This window comes from Maylandia zebra, linkage group LG11 (assembly GCF_041146795.1).
Source record: "Maylandia zebra isolate NMK-2024a linkage group LG11, Mzebra_GT3a, whole genome shotgun sequence".
NCBI lineage: Eukaryota > Metazoa > Chordata > Actinopteri > Cichliformes > Cichlidae > Maylandia > Maylandia zebra.
Genome location: NC_135177.1, coordinates 12,133,955 through 12,155,458, shown reverse-complemented (window position 1 = coordinate 12,155,458; position 21,504 = coordinate 12,133,955). Strand labels below are relative to the sequence as shown.

Here is a 21,504-nt window from a genome sequence, read left to right as displayed (position 1 = left end):
GTTATGGGTGTGGAAATAGAGTTTGTCCACCTGAGGCATTCAACAATTTCCTCTCCTACAAAGACAACCCCAGCCCAGTTTATGTCCAGCTGAGTTGGGAAAAACTAAATGCTGCCAGATGTATCTGAATATTGGAGAGGAGAAAAAAAACCAAAAAAAAAAACCCAAAAAAACCACACACCACCAAATATTGGTCTATGCCTTAAAAGTCTAATAATAAAAAATAAAATTAAAATTAAATACAAAAAAGTCTAATAATCAGTCAGGCTTTCATCTTTTGCTGCTTTATTAAATCATTGCTTGTTACAATGCTCGGCACAAACAACACATCAGATCACCGCAGCTCTGCTTCAATGTTAGTGGAAACTGTTGGTTTGTAACAACTCCAGTTCCTCTCCACATTCCCCAAGACCGCACTTTACACTCTGCATAGAATATTTAATTTAATATGTGTATTTTAAAACAAAAAACATCAAAAACATTCACATGCAGAGTGAGTCACCCACTATAATAAAGTGGTTTCGAATATTTACCCAATACGCCTGCTTTACTAACATACAGACAAAATGTTTGCACAGTTAGCAATTTAATCTGAAACTCAAAGTCCTCGTGAGACATTAATCTTTTTAACCGCATGACCGATGATTTACCAAGGTGCGTTTGATACCTGATGAGCTTGGCAAGCAGTGTCTGGAACAGTTTTGAAAAAGCCAGACCAAAAAAAAATTAAATTAAACATTTTTTTTATAATTTAAAACTAATTAGATAAAATGTATCAGTGAAAACAGATGATAAATTCAACTTCTTTCAAAACCAGTTAAGGGAAAGAAACTTTTTTGTTTGTCTATTACAAAAACAGAGAAACTCTGCTATAGCTGATGCTAGAGCGCAGTATACACCAGTCCAGCTTGTTTCCTTTTTGACTGTCGTCACACCAAAAAAAGAAAGAAAAAAAAAAAGACAAAAAAGAAAAACAAAACAAAACCACAGCCGTGGATGCCAGGGAACTCAACTGTGGTTCACTCACAAGCACATATGCTACACACTGGGCAAGACGTAATCTTGCAGATCTCATGAGAATCCAGCTGCCTCACAAGGTACCTGGATTTATGGCACATCTAGGATTTCAAGCTCAGAACGTTTCCACACAACTTTTGTTTTTTGAGGGAGGGCTCAGAACGACTCAGCTGGAACTAGAGTCTGTGATCTCGTACCAGAACAGGCAGGAGCTGCAGCCAGAGTATTTATGAGAAATAGTCCACCCCCATATTACTGTAAACTGCTATGTTACTGTAACCAGTGTTGGCTGGTTCCATATGAAGATCATTAACCTTGTTAATAGAGAGACTCCAGCTTCCAGGAACAGACAGAAGAGTCCCTAAATCTTTGTCAGCACATAACAAACACACATGCCAACATTCAGCCATGTGTGCAGGTACACATGCTCACAAACAAACACACACGCACACACAAACGCTTCCAGTCCACATCTCACTATTTTCCTTAAATCGAGCCGCAAACCCTCTTGAAAACATGTGCACTGTACAGTACAGTGTCATCACATGCAAGCAATAAACATGCCTCAGACGAGCAAAACACGGGGCAGATGTGAGCCAGGAGACTTTCCCAAATGTTTGACATGGCTAGCATACAGATGATTCACAATATTTAAAATCTGCATCCTTCAAAACAAATACAGCACTTTGAGTCGAATGTGCTTCAGTCAACAACATGAAAATAAATCAAGGGTCTGTGAATGTGTCACATCCAGTTCTTCAAGAGGGGAAAAGAAGTCTTCCATGCTCTCCCAAACAATAAGACAAAAAATGTTTTTGATCCAACACATCCAAACGCAAAGAGATTAACAAGTATGGAAGCCCGTTTCCGCCACAAAAAAAAAAAAAAAAAAAGGATCCATAACTTGAAATTTCGAGTTAGCGCTGCCAATCAGTAATCTACGTGAATGACGTCATTTCCTTGTTACCCGGAAGCTGAAGCCCTGAGCTACAAATGCTACAGCTAAGCTACCAGTATTATATCCAGTCATGAATCCACAGATTGCTGAGTATTTTCAGCGTGGCTTCAAACATAATGAAATCCTTGTGTTATTAGCTGAATCGCATGACGTCGCTATCAGCAAACGTGCACACGAAAGCGCCAATTTGTTGCGATGCGGTTTTGAGTGCGCGTTACTCTGCGCCATATGCTTCCGGGTAACAAGAAAGTGACCTCATTCACGTAGCTTAATGATTGGCAGAGCTAACTCGAGAAAAGTAACTCGAAATTTTGAGTTATGTTTCTCCAAATTTCGAGTTAATAAGTCGAAATTTCAACAAAATATTTCGAAACTTCGAGTTATGGATACTTGTTTGTTTTTTTTAAGTGGCGGAAACTGGTGAAAAAGAGGCGAAAAAAAAAAAAAACAACTTGAATTTTACTTACATATTTGCCCGAGGAAGGTTCCCCAGGTGGTAGAGACCCAGGACTGAGGACAGGTGAGCTAGCTGGACTGCAGAGCTCAGGGAAAGGGTTGGGGATGGCCGGGAGAGATGACGTCCTCAGCTGCTGCTCCTGTTCCTGCAATCTCCTGAAGAAAGAGGCGGATAAAGACGTGTAAAGTGGTTTGATGAACAGAGCATCTCTTTTGGTTTAAGCTTATGTTTATTATTATGGTTACAAAAAACAAAAAACAAACTTTAGTCCAAGTCCATGACCTGGAACAGCCTTTTTAGAAGCAAACTTTAAAACAGAGCTGCTGACAGCTGTGAAATACGTGCAGGAAAGGCGGCTAGAATTAATAAAGTTCTGCTGTACAGTATTCAGCCTCATGCCCGTTTCTGTCTGATCTGCTCGTAATGAACAGTCTCGAAGCAAGTGGAAATCACAGAGCCACCCCAGCCAGCTAGTTAATTTTTTTCAATTAATAATACATCAATGACGAATCAAGACATCGCTTTAAAGCAGATTTCTCTTTTTTTAAATATATAAATTTGGCACATGCAGTGTAAGACTCAAATTATTATCGGACAGCCAATCAACCATTACTTTCAGTATTTTTTAAATTGGCAAGTCTGTTTGTGGAATCCCAGCTTAATAACTACAAATAAATAAATGTGTGGAAGACTGCTTAGCCTCCGTTTCTCTTCCTCAGTCGAGCTCTGTCGCTCCGAAGAACCCAGCGAGTTCAAAAGGGAACGGGCCTTTTGATGTCGTCCCATCTGAGCCGGAGAACAGGGTTATCTAGAGGTCAGTCCTGAATAATAAGAACTTCAGGGCCTGCTTCTGTGCGTTTGAAAAAGAGCGCTCATAAGACAGAATACTCCATTACCTGATGCTCCCCTCCTGTGTTATTGTCACATAGTCCAAAGGCGAGTAATGGGCGCTGACACCAGCTCTGCGGTGCATGCACACAGCTATACTTCTATTCTCCCAACGTGTATGAGTGCAGCCTCGAGGAGGATGCGGGTTAGCACGGTTTAATTTGAAAGAGACATATGCACATGGTACTTAAATAAATGAGAATCTTCTTCTCGCCTTTGCAGGCTGATGTAAAAGAGGAGTGAAAGGGAGGAACGGGTCATACAGGGGTTACAGATCGGGAGCCAGGAGGAACCGTTATGCTCAATTATCGAGTGGGTGTGGAGGGATGATGGTGTACAGTGAAAATTCTCTTTTGAAATTTGAAGAGAAAAAAAGGGTTTGAAGTCTTGCTGTGTGGCTACGCATGTGGCAAACGCATAATACGAGGCTGAAAGAAGTTTGTGGCTGAAGTTACTACCACACTTTTGCTGATTCTGTGGGTGCACGAGCAGTTATAGCCCTGTTGTTTTTAGCATTTTTTTAAATTTACTTATTTTAGGGCGATGATTGCACATGTCTTGACAGTTAACAGAGGATGAATGAGATGCCCAAAGATGGTGTAACATATACTGAAACCTAATGTCTCAGATTAAATGGAGCCTGAACTCCCATCCAGCTCCACATTTAACTTTGAATACTACCAAGTTACGTTGCACACATCACAGACTAAAAGCATGCTTACTCCTCTTATCCTGTTAATTACTAAAGCCCCTCAGTTCATCTACTGCCTCAAACAAGCATTTTTAGCACCCTCTCCCCTTCTGTAAAGCCAACTCTGATCTGATTGGCTGTGCCTCACACACAAAAGTTTTGAACAGGAGGTACATGGAGTTTCTGCTTCTGCCGTCACTGTGGAAAACCAAATATTTAGAGCAGTCTGAAGCTTGAGCCTTTGGCTTATGAAGATTACAACGACTTACACTGACCTAATTTGAAACTTTGGCCATGTAGAATTGAGGGGGGGGGGCAGCATAATAGATTCTCTTTATAGGTTTCCTCCAGTCCGAACTTTAAACCCATACTCTTAACACTGAAAGTTAAGTTTACTATCACATCAAGCAAAAAACAAACAAACAGAAAGCTCATAACTGGAGGAGATTAAACTAGTTGAGCAGCTACCTGACAGCATTGATGTGCATCGGCTGTGACCGTCGGAGGCCGGTTTGAGGCGAGTCTGAAGACGAGGAGGGCGGCTCTGGGGAGATGTGGCTTATCCCGTGTGAGTGCTGTCCCTGCCGTGGCTGGTTGTGTTGATGTGCTTGATGGTGGTGGCTGTGTGACGTCGAGGTCTGTCCGTTGTGCAGCAGAGGAGTCGATTCTGTCTGTGGACCGCTGCACGAGTACAGGCTCTCCAGTGAAGAGTCCATTTCATTCACCAGGGCCTCCAAGTCGACATCATCCTCTAAAAGACACAGATATGGCAGAACAAATCTGTGAGTTAGCATTAACCTGACATGAGCTCCTGTAAAGTAACAGCATGAACTGCTTGTGTAATGAAAAGAACTACAACAAATCGACAAACACCAAAGGGAACCAGTGCGCATATTAAATTTGAGGTTTCAAATAACGTGTATGTGAAATTTGCACTGTGGGCCAATGGTCATATGTTTTAGATCGGTCCAAGCTCTTCTGTAGGCTCAGGAGGTAGAGTGGATCATCTACCACTCAGAAGGTAGGTGGTGGTTCAAACCCTGGCTGAGTTCAGCATCTTGCCTCTGTGCATTCATTAGTGTGTGAGGTAGGTTTAAAGTGCTTAGTTACAGAATTGAGTGCTTAACTTAAAAAGCACTATATGAGTACCAGTCCACTCCTTTTCTGTATTCCTTTTTTAAAACCGTATACTTGTTTACAGGGTGGGGGGCCTTGAAGTGATAGGAGCTAAAACAGCCAACGCAGTTTAAAAAAAAAAAAAAAAAAAAAAAAAAAGTTCCTTTAGAGGAGACTTCAAAATAAATATTAAAAATAAAAAGTCAGCCCCCATAAACTCAGTGTTAAAATGTCCAACTTTAGCATTTAAAAGCATGTTCACAGCCTGGTAGAAACAATTTTGGCATCTATGGATACTTTTCCCCACTTTAAAAGATCGGCAACTGTGACCGTCAGCTGAAACTCGCTCCAGCTAATAGAGCAGCTGCTGTAAAACCATGTTCAAAAAGTTCATACAGGCAACTCAAGTGCCCAAATACCTAAAAATCTAAAGGTGGAAATCAGCATAATAGGTATCCTGTAAGTGCAACAACACATAGTGGGGTTGGGGGTGCGAGTGCTGCAGACTTATAGGACTGATTCTTATTTTAAAACACAGTAAAATGATTAAGTCCCTGGGTATTCAGCCACTTTCCCCTTTCAGTTTCTCATCTAGCTGTGGCCTGGATTTGAACCTTTGCACTAGTAACTCAAGGTAAAAGAAAAAAAGAAAGAAAATACACAACACACAAGCGCCCACGCAGACACGCGCACAGATTTGTTGCCAGTTTTGCCAGAGTGCTCAATCAGCAGGAATATCTTAACATCTCGACTGAATACACCGTAATGCCCTGTGAGCCAAATCTCCAGGGAGATCAGGTACAAGCACAAACCTGCCCATGACACTTTTCAGCTCCAACCGTTGGGGTTCAATGTAAAGGCACCGCACTGCAAGCATCTGCTCTGCATTCAGGGCAGCTTTCAAACACTCAGCTTTTAAATGTCTTTAAAAGAAAGATGTGAAATTCTTCTCAGAAGGTGTCTATCTTCAAAGTCCTCGCGAAAACCTCCAGGCACATTTAAATTCATGAAGTGAATTTTTCAACCGACTCCAGGAGCATGTTTTATCAAAGCCTGACGTGAGCTCAGCTGAAGGGAAACTCGTCTAATTGCTCCATGCTGTGAAAGTTTGAGCATCTGGGTAAACTGACAGCCCAACTTTGCTCTTTTTAAATTACAAGCCGCAGCTGTGATTCTGCTTGTGATTAATAATTCTCCATTATGAAAAATAAATCTATCCCATGAATTTATCATAAGGTCTCTGTAGAGATCCCAACCGTGCTGTTGCACAAATGCAAACCACTAGAGGGAGACAAACTAATTGGATGAGGAAAGGAGCTTTGAGACTCCTGAAAACAAACATTTTTCAAAAACTACATTAAATTTGCATCCCTGGAACACAGGACCAGAAGACTTTTGGGATTAGGAAGCACTGAGGTTGTTAGTTTCTTGTTCAGCAGTGAAGATGCCCTTTGTGAAAAATCTTATGTGGATGGATTATACATCTATGCTCATTTATGAATATGCACACGTCAGCTTTAGATCATAGTTCTGTTAGTAACTAATTGGTAAGTCTAAATGAAATGGAAAGTAATACAGATGCTTTGTTAGCACCAGCCGCCTCCTGCATCCACAAAACCTTAGGCTATACCCAGTATACTTGAGAAAAAAAAAATACTAATCTAATGAATGTAAATTAATACTACATTGTAACTTTAACAGACACCGGCCTGCTGTCAGAATTCAAATGAGCCCCACATGCCTCACGTCGTGTCCCTGCTGACTCAGAGTGCAGCACACCTGACAGCTGGATCATGCAGGTGTCATATCACAGGTAAAAATCCCATGACTCATCAGAAAGCTTACATTGGAAAACTGTAATCTGACTAATGTAGTTTTAAAAGCACTGGCCTCAAAGTGAGCACCAGTCTGGCAATGGGCCATTTTTCTTTTGGAAATGCCACTTTTTCCCTCTTCTGGGAAAAAAAGGGAGAAAAAAAAAAAAGAAGAAGGAGGGATTAAACAACAAGAGGCGTCACAGGTTAGTGAGTCAGTATCTTCACGCAAAAATCTACATGCAAAGGCATGGCTCTGCCTCTAGCTATAGCTACCTGCTAAAACTTTTGTGTCGCCTTTGAGGACCTTTTCCTTAAAACAAAATGTAAGGAAGGTGCACCACAGGTGTCTGAACTGCTGGCGCTTAATCTGCAGGTATAAATAGTGACAGATAAGCTGCAGCAGCTACTTATAGATAGCCTAGAGAGCTAAAGACCTATATGCCACAGGATCCAGGGTGCATACGGGGCTAAACACAGGACTAAGGACAGACAACACAGTTGTAATATCGAACAGAGCACCATGACCTGCATGCTGCACCTGTTGTTTAAAAAAGGAAATCTACATATATCTAAAAGTTTAGAAAATCTACATGAAATGTAAGACCAAATTTCAAAAATTACTTTTATCCTTTTTATTCTTCAGAGATGCGACATGACCCTCAAGGTAGGGAGAGCATGTACCCGACCTAGTATGGCTTCTGGGGAACTGTCAGCATACAAAGAAACACCACCCATAAACTCTTGCAGCTATGGAAGACTTGTGCGTCATTATCAGTCATATGATCGCAATCACCAATGCATGTCACAATCGCACAAACAAAGATATGCGTCATGCTCCGTGGCGTGAGGCAGACAGACTGATGACACAGAAGGCATGCAGGCAGGCACGCACACATGCACAGGATTTAAACTCTGAAGATCTGGAGAGGGAAGCAGCCTATCATTGTTCGTCGTTGGACACAGCCCAGAAAACAGAAGCTACACGTGATACTTGGCTTTGGCAGCCACGAGAAATGACACAAACCTTTATATCTATCCTCACATGTGCTCTCACTATATTACAGAAATTATAATATACTAATAAAATATCACAGCAGCTCGTGCAGCAGGAAGCACACATAGCTGCAGCTTTAGACTCAAAACAGGGAGGAAAGAAAGAGACAAGTAGCAGCTCTGATGCATATGCTTAATGTACAGCATCACTACCATGTTATGAGCCTTGTTGTAGGCATGGAGCTTTAAAACAACACTGAACCTCGCTGTGAAAGCCATTACACAGTTGCTGCACTCCTATTCACCACCATGCGCAAAGTTTACAGAGCAAAACAGATTGAAAGAACCAACAGATAGCAGGATTTATTTAAAGCTGTATTCACCCGAGAGGCATCTCGGTTAAAAATCTTACAGCTACAGGCTCTGACTCAGCCTCATCCGTTCCTCACAGGAAGTATTTACAAATGCAACAGGGATCACACAACAGAATGGGTAGGAAGGAAATCACTAGCGGCAGAAATTAGTCCTAATACTGAGCGGTAAATGGATATGAGCACAGGTAACAAGTACCTCATTACTTAATCCTTTCGCTAAATTAGTCCTTTAAGAGGTGCGATTATCCTGGATCCTATCATCTTAGAGACTGTGCATCCACGTGGAGGTGGTTCAGTTACTGTGCTTTTCTTCTACATTTGAAGAGCACTGGGTTACTATTTAAGCTCCATTTGAGCAAATTGCTTTAACTGTCATATTTGATAAGTATATTTTTGGTTTATTCATAATAACCAAATCCTTTCCCCTTTTCTTTTTAAAGAACTCGGCCTAAACTCCACTGGAGAAGTCAGATCCAAATATAAAGCCTCGACCGCTCCAAGACCAACACGGACATTACTGTTCTCATTTACTCATCGTTTCACTTCTCCCATGAGTGGAATTCATTCCCTCCCCTCCTCCTCTGACATCTTTACTGCCCTCCCTCCTCTTCATAGGACCCATAACAGGTTAAATTAGGGGTAAAAATAGCCCAAGCACCCTCTATTGTTTGAGCCACGCCAAATACAGTCAGAACACACTGAACTAGTTGGACCTGACAAAAATCTGCATAAAATCCGTTTTGAATATTTTGGATCATTAGCGAGAGAGCGACGTGGACAAAAGCAAGACTATTGCGATGATGGCAGACACGTATGGCTCTCCAGGAATGCTGCCTTTTCATCTTTTATTCATTCCTGCTAGTTAAGAAAACAAAAAGGGCCGCAACCCTAAAGAAGGGGGAATATATACATATACAGTACATCAACTACACACACACACACACACACACACACACACACACACACACACACACACACACACAAAAGATGTACTGAGGGACAAACAGCATTTGAATACGAGCCCAGCAGAGGGGTTTACATTCAAAGAGATTGGGGGAGTATAGACGGGCCAAGTCTGAACTGTTAAGCGTGGCTCTGCACTGGGGAGTACACAATACCTCCGGTGACAACACCCACTGAGGGCCAAGCCTCCTGATTTGGAGGGAGTGTGGGATAGGGTCTGAATGAAACTGGAGGAGAGGAGGGGGAAGATTGGACAAGAACTGAAAGAAAGAAAATACAGGAGTGAACAGAGGATCAGAAACACATCTGAGTGGGAATTATATGTAAAAGGAAAAGTGGGTGAAATTGCTTAGAGTGATAATTAACAGCGCAGATCTGGCTAGAGGGATGATGGTCTATCAGCTGGCTGACCACTGTTAATCTCTCAATAGTGTTAGGCTTGCCACAGAGTTATATGGTTCACAGGGCCAATTATAATATATCCCTTGTTACACTCTCACAAATCTTCTCACACTGCTATACATGTCCAAACACACCTTCTCAATGTTTGGGGTCTGACCAAGTATTCACCCTTGTTCTTTGCTGCATGCCTGCACACAAAAGCCCAAACCCAAAAGCTTTGCAGCTGCCACACTGATGTAGCTCTTGCTAAAAGCATTTCAACCTCCACCCACTAGCTTCCCCTTAAGTGAGAAGTTAGCATTGTCACTCCCCTGCTGGGATGACCTTGACAGATCTCTGTGGGAAGCCAAAGTGTCAGAGCTTAGGCATAATACATACAGGACCTAAGAATGAATTTCACACGAACTGGGTGAAATGCTGTTTGTTAAAATGGTGCGTCTGTCACATCCTCCTTAAAAATACCAAGCATAACTTGAAGACCTAGGATCTTCATTTCCAGCCTGAGATCTTGACTGGTTGACCCCTTGAGGAGCCACGCCATCAGATTACTGAACTGCATTGGTTGCATTGGTAGCATTGATGGGATTTGTTGCCTAGCAGCTGCATACCCATCACAGATATGCCCCCACCACCACCAGGAACAATGGTCACATCCATGTTTACCAGTGAGGGTCTGTGGTGCGAAAGTGGAGAGATGTGGGACTCAAACATCTTACACTTGTGGCAGATGGCATTTTGCTACATTCACTGGATTCAAAAAGGCCAATAAATACTGCTACTATTAAATAACCTTTACATAGTCACATTCAGAGGATTTCATCTTGCAGTCGGCAAAGTGTATTTATGACAGAAGACGTTTAAGATGTGTTAGACAATATGGGTCTTTTTTTGCCTTCATAAGGAGAGAACGATGTCAGAACAATTCCAAAATATGAGATAACACCCAAGAATTCAGATTGTAAAGATGCCGATTTTCCTTATTGTCAGAGATACATCAGAACACACAAAAAACTTGCTGTGTCAAAACACATGCTGTCATTAAGCTCCGTTATACCAGAGAAATAACTGACGTAGGGCTGGGCGATATATCGAGTTTTTTTAAAAATATCGATATATTTTCATACGAGATATAAGATGTGACAATATCGTTTATATCGATATAATCTATGTTACGTTATAATTATACTTGTGGAGCCGCAGGTTTGCCTCTCTTTCGTCCACTTTTGTCTCTACGCAACGTTACTCGGCCTCGCCTCTCCTGCACTGAACACAACTCCCCCTCCCCCATAGCTTCACCTGCAGGCAATGACAAGATGAAAGCGGAAAATCTCCGTTACCGTGCGTGGGGCTGGATGGCGTCAACGTGTTAGCGAGCTAACCACGCTAACGACATGCACGGCCTAAAATCCTTTCCTTTTCTCAAAAATCGACAGTGCGCCTTATGTATGAATTCTGGTTGTGCTTACTGACCGCGAACCGATTTTATGTGGTACACAGCGCTCAGCAATCTGTCAAAAAATGTTTTAATATGACTTTGCTAAGCTACGGAGCTGCACCGCTTGATGGATTGTCGGAGAATTACGGCTACAGAGGAGGAGCCTCGCGGAGTGATACGTACAGTGTGTGTATAAGGACCACAAATGGCACCTGTTCAGAGACGTGGAGCAGCTGTGAAATCTGTCTCTTTGTTATTATGCTCAGCGTCTTTTAGTTTACATTTTGACTGCACAATTGTGAGCTTTTTGTTATGCACAAAAACAACATTATTTTCTTTTATTTATGGACCATGATTATTTAATAAATGCTGATAATTTATTTTTGAGTAATATCTACGCTGTATGTAAATAAAAGTGCCCGTGTGACATCTGGGACACAGTGTGACTAAGAACTCTCTTTTTGTTCTTAACTTATGGCTTTAAAAAGAAAAATCGAGATATATCTTATATCGCCATCCAGCTAAAAAATATCGAGATATGAATTTTGGGTCATATCGCCCAGCCCTAAACTGACGCGAACATGGAGAAAAACAACAAAAGCAGAAGGAATTAGCACACTCTGAGCCCTTGACACGAGATGACTCACGTGGCATGCTAAGGTACTGGACAATGTGGTCTTGTCAGTTTTCTGGTTACGCACTTGGACCAACATAAGCTGTGCAAAACACTCAACTCCACACTAAATTAATTATAACCTAATGTGGTTAGCACAGCTGCATGTTGAGAACATCATCCAGAGCAGCTCCTATTTCATCAAATCAAATACTGGCTTGCAAATGATTCGATAAAGGCCATTGTCCAACAAAGCTGTACTGTTTCATTTGTGAATACTTGTGACTTTAATGGGCTAAAAAGGATAAAAGTGGATAGTTATTTGAAAACAAGCTTAATAATGTCAGCAAGTACAGTGATTCGACTAAAAATCCAGATGTACCAATCGAGTGTTAAAGTGCTTGAAGGAGCTCTTGTAATAATTTGTCGTCCAATGTATGAAACTGTAAAATAAGCATGACAAAGAGATATTCCGAGTGTGTAAACAAAAATATCGCCTAGTGACACTCATCTCCATTCATCTGCCTCTCCAGTCCTCAGTTCCCTCTATCCCAGATGATCCTGAAAAATGACAATGTAATTTCTGCTCCATTTATTTCCCATGCCAGCGACAAGCGTTCTAATTCACTGGTTGAGTCCTCACAGACTCCCCACCCTTACCTCCCATGCTGAGCCAATATTGTGTTTAAATCTCATGCTCCGATTGTCATGGATGAGCCCTGTATGGCACAATTCCATAGACAGTGTAATTATAATAGCACCCTGCGTCCATGCACATCATCCTTTGAACAGCTCAAGTGTTGACAGCGGAAGAGACCCAAATATATATATCACACCCCCAAAACCAACACGTGAACAGAATGGCAATGGAAAAATGTTTGATATGTATTTTATTTTATGTATATTTTAAATAGCATGCAGTCTTAAATGACAAGCTCCAAAACTAGACATTTTAAATGTGCAATCAGGTAAAAAACAAAACAAAAAAAAAGGACCAACCTTGATGGTTAGGAGAACTCTGATTGGCCGGTTGCTGAAATCTTGGACCAATGAGATCAGTCTGTCTGTGATTGGAAGACCGGTCTATATTTTCCTGCTGAGGGAGAGAGAAGCAAGAAGACAGAAAAAAACAAAACAAATAATAAAGAGTTGCTTAGAACTTTGTTAAAGTAGCCAATGTAAACATGCATTATCTAAACATGATCAACATTTAAAATCACCAGTATATTACCCCTTTAAATGTCAGCTGAATGCAAATTTTGTTTTCTCTCCCCTTTCATTCATTTATTTTTAAATTAACCATTCATGCTGTGGAACTGAACGCCCACATGGTGGAGCACGTTCTTGTTGAAACTTGTTCGATCACGTAAAGGACCGATGTGTAGGAATTAGTGGCATCTGGCGCAGAGTTTGCAAACTGCAACCAGCTAAATATGCCTTTCTCACAAGCATGTAGAATAATCTTATGGTGGCCATCATTTCCATGTGAAACCACAACACGAGGCCCTCTAAAGTGCCAGTGTTAGGGTCGTTTGTCCTGGTCTACTGTCAAAATAAGCAACAGAAACAACCACTGATAGGAACCGGTGATTATACATGAACGCATATATCATTTTGAATAGTATATTCCATTTCTGGAAATCATTTTTCCTGCAGAGCTGCACTTTAAAAGGCGAAGCTATAACTAAACAGAAACAGCTTTTTTTCCTAAGAACATTTTAGGGGAAGTAAAAGCTATAAATGGAAATAACCAACGGAAAACAAACCTCAGTTACAAAGCCTTCAGAAAACCTGAGCCAACTTATTCTCTACTCTCCCTACACTGCGAATGTAAAATGACACCACATATAGCATAAACAGTGTGCAAACATGGGCAGGTGTGCATCAGAGCACAGATGGAAAGCACTTAAGATACCACTCATCCACAGTGTCCTCGATTGCCCTTTGTTATGCTGGCTTGAAGCAGTCCAGTCAGGACAAACTGTTCAAAAAGTCAGAAATAAAATAAAAATCAGAGTAAAAGGAGCGACCATGTACATTTGTGTAAACATATTCGTCTCAGATTTGTTTCTGGCACAGCTAGAGCAACTTATCATTCGTCTGTGTCCCGACTAGCGTCCCGCACAGGACCTGACACAGCAGGAGAGGGAACAGAACGTTCTGGGTGGACAGTGTTCAGAAAAACATCACTACTCACTGTAAGCACACAAGACCTCCTCTGACGCTGTAATAAAAGCTGCTACAGTAGCTTGTTCTGTCTCATTTAGAGTACAGACAATGCAGGCAGAACTAGATTTTTTTTTTGTATAAAAACACACCTCACAATTTTTTTTTTTTTATTGTTTTTTGAAACTATAATGGAGTCTGTGCCCCACATTGGAGTTAACAGGTCAAAAGCATTGCAACAAGCAGCCTTTTGCTAATACATTTAAGGTTTTAGGTGAATCTCATTAAATTTGTTTCCTTGCAGCGCAGTGCTTGATGGCAACAACACATTTAATCTTTATCTTGTTACACAAATGTGAGGCTAGCAGTGATTCCTAATCAAAACTGATTTTACACCGTGATGTAAACACTATAACAAGCTTTATTATTCTCATGCTCAAGTTTTAAAGCATTTTGACATCTAAACCCCACTAACCAGGACTGTTGAACAGTTCAAAGAGGATCTAGTCACTTTGAAATACTGTTGAATTTCACCCTGATGTCTCCATTCTTCAAAAATAATGGTACTGCTATACTGAATTAATGCACGTTTAACTTTTTTCTCTCCTCTGTTAAAAACCAAAGCCTTGGTAAAAAAATAAAAAAATAAACTGGTATACATGCTATGTACTTTGTCAGTGTATGTCTGTCGACCACAGCTACCCCCAACCGCTTTTCTATACCAACTAACCCAACCGCATCCAATCATTAAGCTGTATTGTTCAGTCTTTTATTGTCTTGAATTTCAGTGGTATTTCTCCCCCCCCAGAAAGAAATGACCACCACACTACTACATTTGTTCCCATAACACAGCAAACCCATCATCAACACACACCGTCTGGTCCAGCTACCAGACTGTGACTGATCCCTACCCAGTCACCCAAGCAGTTTGGTTGGCGTGCAAGTGTATCACAAAGTTGCTGTGTGTATTCAGGACAGGATGGTCATGGTTGAGCATCACTGAGCAGAAGTGTAAAGACTCTTTCACACCATATACTGTTCTTCAATGCTGTATGGCATGGCTGTCTGGAAGTAAACCACACGCACGCACACCTCGTGTCTTACCAACAAAGGAAAAAAAAGGTTCTTTTTCCTGTATTCTTGCATTTTGTCATCACACCTCTGAATCTTATAAGCACAGGCACATATGCACAGACTTCCCCACCCACCCACATATCCTGCACACTATTAAGGGGCAAAAAGCAGGACTTTGACTGTAGGCCAAATTTTGACAAGGAGCACAGAAGAGCCCTTTCATTTTAATGAAGTTGAAAAGAACTTCAAAAAGAAGTCAGGAGGTTGAGGATTTAACCCTTTAAAAAGGGGTCAGTGGAAGGCCAGAGGCAAGGTTAAGGCACAGACGAAAAGGAGTGGAGGCTGGACCTCAAACACACACTAGTAGTTGATTCACATTCACCAGTAAGTGAAGTCATCATTGTTAACACAGCTCAACATTCCACTCTGATCCTGACAGTCTTCTCTTCACCATTGAGTTCAGACTGTTGCTAGTTTAGGTCGTTTCCATCAGTTGAATTCAAAACTAGCTCACGTGAGTATGATTCAAAAACGTCGGTACCTCAGCAGCCTTTTATTTAAAGCCGAGTTATCAGATTACAACTGTCAAGCAAGCGTCACTCACAAGCAAGGTTTGGGACTAACGCGTTATTAAGTAACGCGTTACAGTAACTACGTTATTATTGTGGTAACGAGCACGGTAACTAGTTATTATGCCAAAATCAGGAACGCGTTACTCGTTACTGGGATTTAGATAGGGTCGTTACTCGTTACTTCGTGTGGTGGCTATCGCGGAGCTTCCACAGATTCAGTAACATTAGCAAGTGGTGGAGGCAGCAGGTGGATGAAGGAAAAGGGACGCAGAAGGAAAAGAGACCCGAGGCGGCCGCCGGTCCAAGTGTGAACTGAACTTCAGGTAAGAAGTTCTGACCTGCAGTCTCTCTGGGTCAGATATAAACCAAGTTTAGGTGGAGTTTATTTTCGTTATTCTGACTTTTTCCGTACTGCGTGCTAGCTAACATGACGGAGTTTCTATACAGCTGGGTGGGTGCTATGAAGTTAATGATGTTGAACCTTATTTTGTTCATAAGTTATTAGAGTTGCCAACCGTCCCGTCTGGTATTCAGAGAAATATTACGCGTTTCTTATTGAGGTGAAAAGGAACAGTTTGTCCCGTAATTCAGCTACAATGAAAAAGACACAAAGATGGAGTTATTCTGTGTCTTTGCTGCACAGCTGCCTCTTCTTCTCTCATTCTCCCCCCTCCCTCTCCCGTTTCTACTTCAATCATGAAACTGATCAATGATCAGCTGATCGGCTCTCTTGTTTGTTTATCGCCCACTTTGCGCCGAAAGAGGAAACCAGCGGATGTCGCGCTAAACAACAGCAGCACTTTTAAGCTTGATCAGCTGTTTTTAGAATTTATTTAATATTAATTTCTAGTATCAGCTGATGTTTGCTGGAGCCACAGCTGTAAACCTGCTGGTCATGATATGGTTTGGTTATCTGGTGAGAGGGAAACATGAAGATGAAACCAGGAGATGTCCTTACTGAATCATCAGAGCTGAGCAGGTGATGGAGAAACAGGTTTACCTTTTAGGTGACATGAATGAGTTGAAGGGAAGTTATGAACTGTTTCTGAGAGACAAATAACACCAGCATCCTTTTTTAGGTAGCTGACAGCTGGTAACTGTGCAGGGGCGGATCTAGCAAAGTGTGGCCAAGGGGGCAGGTAGGGCATTAACAGGGAAAGGGGGGCACAAAGAAATACTTTTTCTTATTCTCATTTAAAATGTCTAGCTTTTAAAAAATAATTATCTGAATCTTACAACAAACGATTGATAGATTGATGCATATATACCATCAAAACAGTGTACATCACTGTCACAACAGTGTTTGTTTTCATTCAAAGGCTTTATGATTTTTCCTATAATGGTGGGCCAGTTTCTAGTCAAAATGCCCGGGCCAATTTTCTTTCCCAGTCCAGCCCTGTATGCAGCTCATCTGCAGTCTGGTGTTACCTACATCTCCCTATTCAGAAGGCAGAATTTCTGAGTTCTGAGTACAATCGAAAGCACCACGACTGCAGTTTTTGTGTTGGATGTAAAAGGCGCACATGACTCTGTGACGTAGGCTAGAATCATGGCAGCAGTCAATGACGGTCCAGGCGTGGGATTTCTCTCGTGGAAATATGCACATTATCTTTTCCTTTCTATTGGTAGGTGGCACAGTGCACTTGTGGCAAGTAAGCAAGCTAGAAGACTGGCAAAGTTATGGAAGCAACACATTAACAAGAGAATTCTGAGTAAAACCAAAGTTACTTTCCCTAGTAACTAGTTACTTTGAAAGTAATGAGTAACTTGAAGTAACTGAGTTACTTTTGAGAGAAGTAACTAGTAATGTAACTAAGTTACTATTTTAAAGTAACTTACCCAACACTGCTCACAAGTGAGGGGAGGTTTTTTCCTCCTGCCTGGCAGCTCCATCTTCAACATCCTTTTTCCCCAGTACGTTCAATTCAAAATTTTTAACTTTTCAGTGCACACAGTAATTACATAAGCACCAACTGTGCTCATTTAGGATCCTTACTGCAAAACTGTCCACTTGTCCTCTGCACAGTGGACACTACACGCTTGACTGCAGTCTGCAGACATTAGAGAGGCTGAAGCTTTTAAGTATCACAGGATAAAAATTGCACTTTCTATTACCGTTTTAATGAGAACAAAAATTCTTTAAATATAAGATCACTAATGCTAAAAGGGTCCTAGTCTTATTTCAGACTGACCTACTGGGGAAAAAAAACAACGCTAATAGGCTTGTTGCAACATACAGTACATGAACACTAGGCAGCAAGTGGAAATCTCTTATTACATAACTAACTAGAATGAGATCAGGAGGTCACACTAATGTCTGCTACAAAGCTTTGTTGATTAATTTGTTTATACTGTGGAAACGTAGCTGTAGCTGTAGTTAAAATCAAATGAGCCATGGCAGAGCTGGGCCATGACAGACATTTGCATAACATTACAAGACTGAGGGCTTTAATCACCACTTTTTAGTCTGGAAATGTTATAGTAGTAAACCATTTCAGGTTTTGTGCTTATAAAGAAAAGAAGAGCCTTGAATATCCTTTACAGATCCTTATGACTGCTTAAAGAAACTACAAAAGTTGTTAAAAATGAACAAACTCTAGTTTTGCCCTCACGTGTAGCATACTGCTGGTCTTAATGTTCATGCACTGACAGTAAACTGGAAAAGTGAAAAGATGCACATCTTCACACTGCATAAACAAGGACAGTCTTTAGAAACTCCGAACTGCTGATGTTAAGCCCAAATGACATGCAAATGCTCAGGTAACTCTTGTTATCACTAGCATTAATATTAGCGTCCTGGGGTTGGTGCATGTTTATTCAGTGAACATTTCGTGACAGTATTGTTCACTGGCATGTGGAGATCTCTTTAGATGGCATTTTAGTGTTTTAGTCCTTGTGTCACAAGGAACTCTCCTTGTACTCTCCATAGTTACATAAAACCGCATACACTGACATTTATACAGACTTTGACTTGGTAGGGCATAGTGTAGCTTCCTAGCAAGCGTCCTTTACTTCATCAGATGTGCCTAGTTCTGCACATATAGATCATTTAGCCAGCAGTCAAGATTATCAAGATTACATCTGAAACAAGATTAAAGTGGTGATATAATCCCTGGAGTATAGAATGAATGTTATCTTTAGCTGAATCGGTTTGGTACTGCTGCTTCAGTTTTATCAGGGAAAATCTTCCACAACCCTGGAATTTCACAGTGAATGGGTTTTCTCATCCAGTGAGTCAAGGTACATCTGTTATAGGTGAATGGTTTCCAAACAGCCGAGTGAGCGAGTACTGCTGTGTGTGTGTGTGTGTGTGTGTGTGTGTGTGTGTGTGTGTGTGTGTGTGTGTGTGTGTGTGTGTGTGTGTGTACATTAACATCCATATACTACAGCTCTAACAGGACCCGCCCAATCCATTGGCAAAGAAATAAGAGCTAAATGATGTCTCATTTCATTCTGAAACAGCCTCCAGTCTGTCTTTAATTAGTGCTGAATAATCTAAAACAAGAAAAATATTAATGCAGGGCCAGATGCAGGAAAATTATTAGCCTACACATATTTACACTGCCATCTTTGGGCACCATGGTTTTTTGTTTGTTATTTTTTAAATTCACTGTGCCTTTTCACTTTCTGGCAGCTTTTTCAATAACTTGTTATTAAAAATAAGACCAGCAGATACAATATACAGCTGCTAGAAATTGCTGTATATTGTAGTAGAACCACTGACACAAACCTACTACATATACAAGTATGTGAGCACATGTACATAAAAGAAATTTGAAAACTGTGCCAAAATAAATGAATCGACACAGACTAGCAGACTGAACTGTATCGCACAGCCGGACTGGCCTGCTCTGAATGCTTGGAAGCCCTTTGCTCCACTGAGGGTGATGTGATGATTCTGCTAAATCTAACAGCAAGGTCAAAAAGTCAAGTTTGTTCTTGTTCCTCTGCAACAAATGATGGCATTCGCTTGTAAATCAATGTCTGTGGAAATTTGAATTAAACAGAAAAAGACAATAAGATCAGGGACAACTTGACCAAAAGACATAAATCCATATCTAAACCTCAGCAGCTGGGACAGCTGAGGGGATACTGAGTGATGGAATTTGGTCATGTGCAGTTTGTAGAGTGAAGTTTTATTCATAACCATCACACCGTTTGGGCCAACTGTGATGTCACCAATGCAATCTTCTCCTGAATTACGGGCATCACCATTCAGGAAAATCCCTGGCATCAGCACTAACATGGGAGTAGAAGAGTTAAAACAAACAGGAAGCAGAGAAAGCACAGAGTCTCTGCGCTCTAATATTCCACATCTACACAATCGATAATCGCACACTCATGACACCAAAGCACAGTTCATATTAGTAGCTGTGACATCACTTGTTGTGCAAAGACCAGGTGTAAGGAGACAAATCTGACTCCAAAGTCAGCCAAAGTTAAGGATTTTAAGAGAAATCATGAATTAATTTAACAATTTAGTTTACTTTAGTATCTTTTTGGAGCCTCAGAGGTCCAGCCAGCTGCTGCTCTTTGTGGATTCATCTTAGTAGAATGATGCAACCATGCCACGACAAGTTACTGACTCGGTCTTTGATCAGGGAGGATAAAAGAACATTTTTGCCCTTTTCCCAAAAAAAAAAAAAAAAAAAAAAAAAAAAAAAAAAAAATGAATATCTCAAATGAAATATTTCCATTTACCTGATAATTGGGATGATGCAGGAAATAATCCGGACATCCGGCCACAGCCATGGCTTACGTTTCTCAGATATTTTTTTTTGCAATTGGTTTTGATATTAGGTGCTCAGAGCGACACCTGTGGAGAAAGAACACAAATGGAGCTTAGTGGAAAAGTACAAAGGAAGCAGGGAAAAGATAAGAGCGTCCACGAGAGGACGGATGAAGGAAGGAGAGGCGGATGACACAAGGAATGGAAGATGAAGTCTGAAGAAGACAGATATAGCACAGAGTAGTACTTAACCCACATAGACTACACAACGTCAACAACAACACAGAAGATATAATGGTTGGTTTAGAGAGACATCAGCACTTGTTTCAGAATTCACTCATGTACCAATGAATGTTGCTTGAAAGTGACTTCGAAGCTGGAAAATAAGGGTGAAGAAAAAAAAAAAAAAAGCTACTTTTAATACATTTTTGAAAGGTGGGCAGTTAAAGGTTAGCTGTGTGTACAAATCAAAGTTAAAAAAAAAAAAAAAAAAAAAAAAAAAAAAAAAATCCTCACACTACCAGGTTTTCATATTTAAAACCAGCTTAACCCTACAGAGGGTTAAGCTGGTTTACAGGAGAACAAAGGCTACTTGAAACTGCGGCGTTAGTTTACTCCACCATAAAAGTGCATTCAGTAAGCCAAAACAAACTTTTGCTTTATTCACATAATACAGCCAAATGAAAACCCCACTACCAAGAGCATCGCATCCCTGCGGCAACTTCAGCTTTACTGTAGATCTTTTGCACCCTCTTACAAAACATGAAAATTCTACAATTCGCTTCCCCCCTCATTACGAGTCCTGCACTTGCCTTCCTGCCTTCTAGATTTAGTTCACCAAGGTGGATCTGAAGTGACAGGCCATAAGTCATAAGTCAGTTTTAGACAAATAAAACCACTGCACAATCTGAGGTGTGGTCTTTGATAAAATAACTGAATTTACTGCAATAGATGTGGCACTTTACGGTACTAAAAATTAGAGATGGACCGATCCGATATTACGTATCGGTATCGGTCCGATACTGACCTAAATTACTGGATCGGATATCGGAGAAAAATAAAAAATGTAATCCGATCCATTAAATATCAGGAAAGCACCTCACAAAACTTGCAACACGCCGTAACTCACCTCAGAACGTTAGCACGTCGGAGCAGTATGCATCACGTGATAGAGCGGCTGTGGCATGCGGGACCTGTCGGTGGTCTGGATAGCATTTGGAGCTTCGCTAGCAACCCAGC

At 41.0% G+C, this 21,504-nt stretch overlaps 1 protein-coding gene across 3 annotated transcripts in view; it reads right to left on the bottom strand.

Annotated features, from left to right (window-relative positions):
- Positions 1 to 21,504, bottom strand: part of grb10b (growth factor receptor-bound protein 10b) — a 72,895-nt gene that overhangs the window by 28,773 nt on the left and 22,618 nt on the right. For 2 of the 3 annotated variants that reach the window (XM_004568048.5, XM_004568049.5), the window contains exons 2-5: positions 20,238 to 20,352; positions 12,724 to 12,820; positions 4,480 to 4,762; positions 2,443 to 2,587 (exon numbers count right to left, since the gene is read on the bottom strand). In XM_004568048.5, coding sequence (XP_004568105.2) covers positions 2,443 to 2,587; positions 4,480 to 4,762; positions 12,724 to 12,820; positions 20,238 to 20,288 — 576 coding nt within the window. In that variant the 5' untranslated portion in view covers positions 20,289 to 20,352. The remainder of the gene's footprint in view (positions 1 to 2,442; positions 2,588 to 4,479; positions 4,763 to 12,723; positions 12,821 to 20,237; positions 20,353 to 21,504) is intronic. The other variant, XM_004568050.6, reaches the window with a different exon arrangement.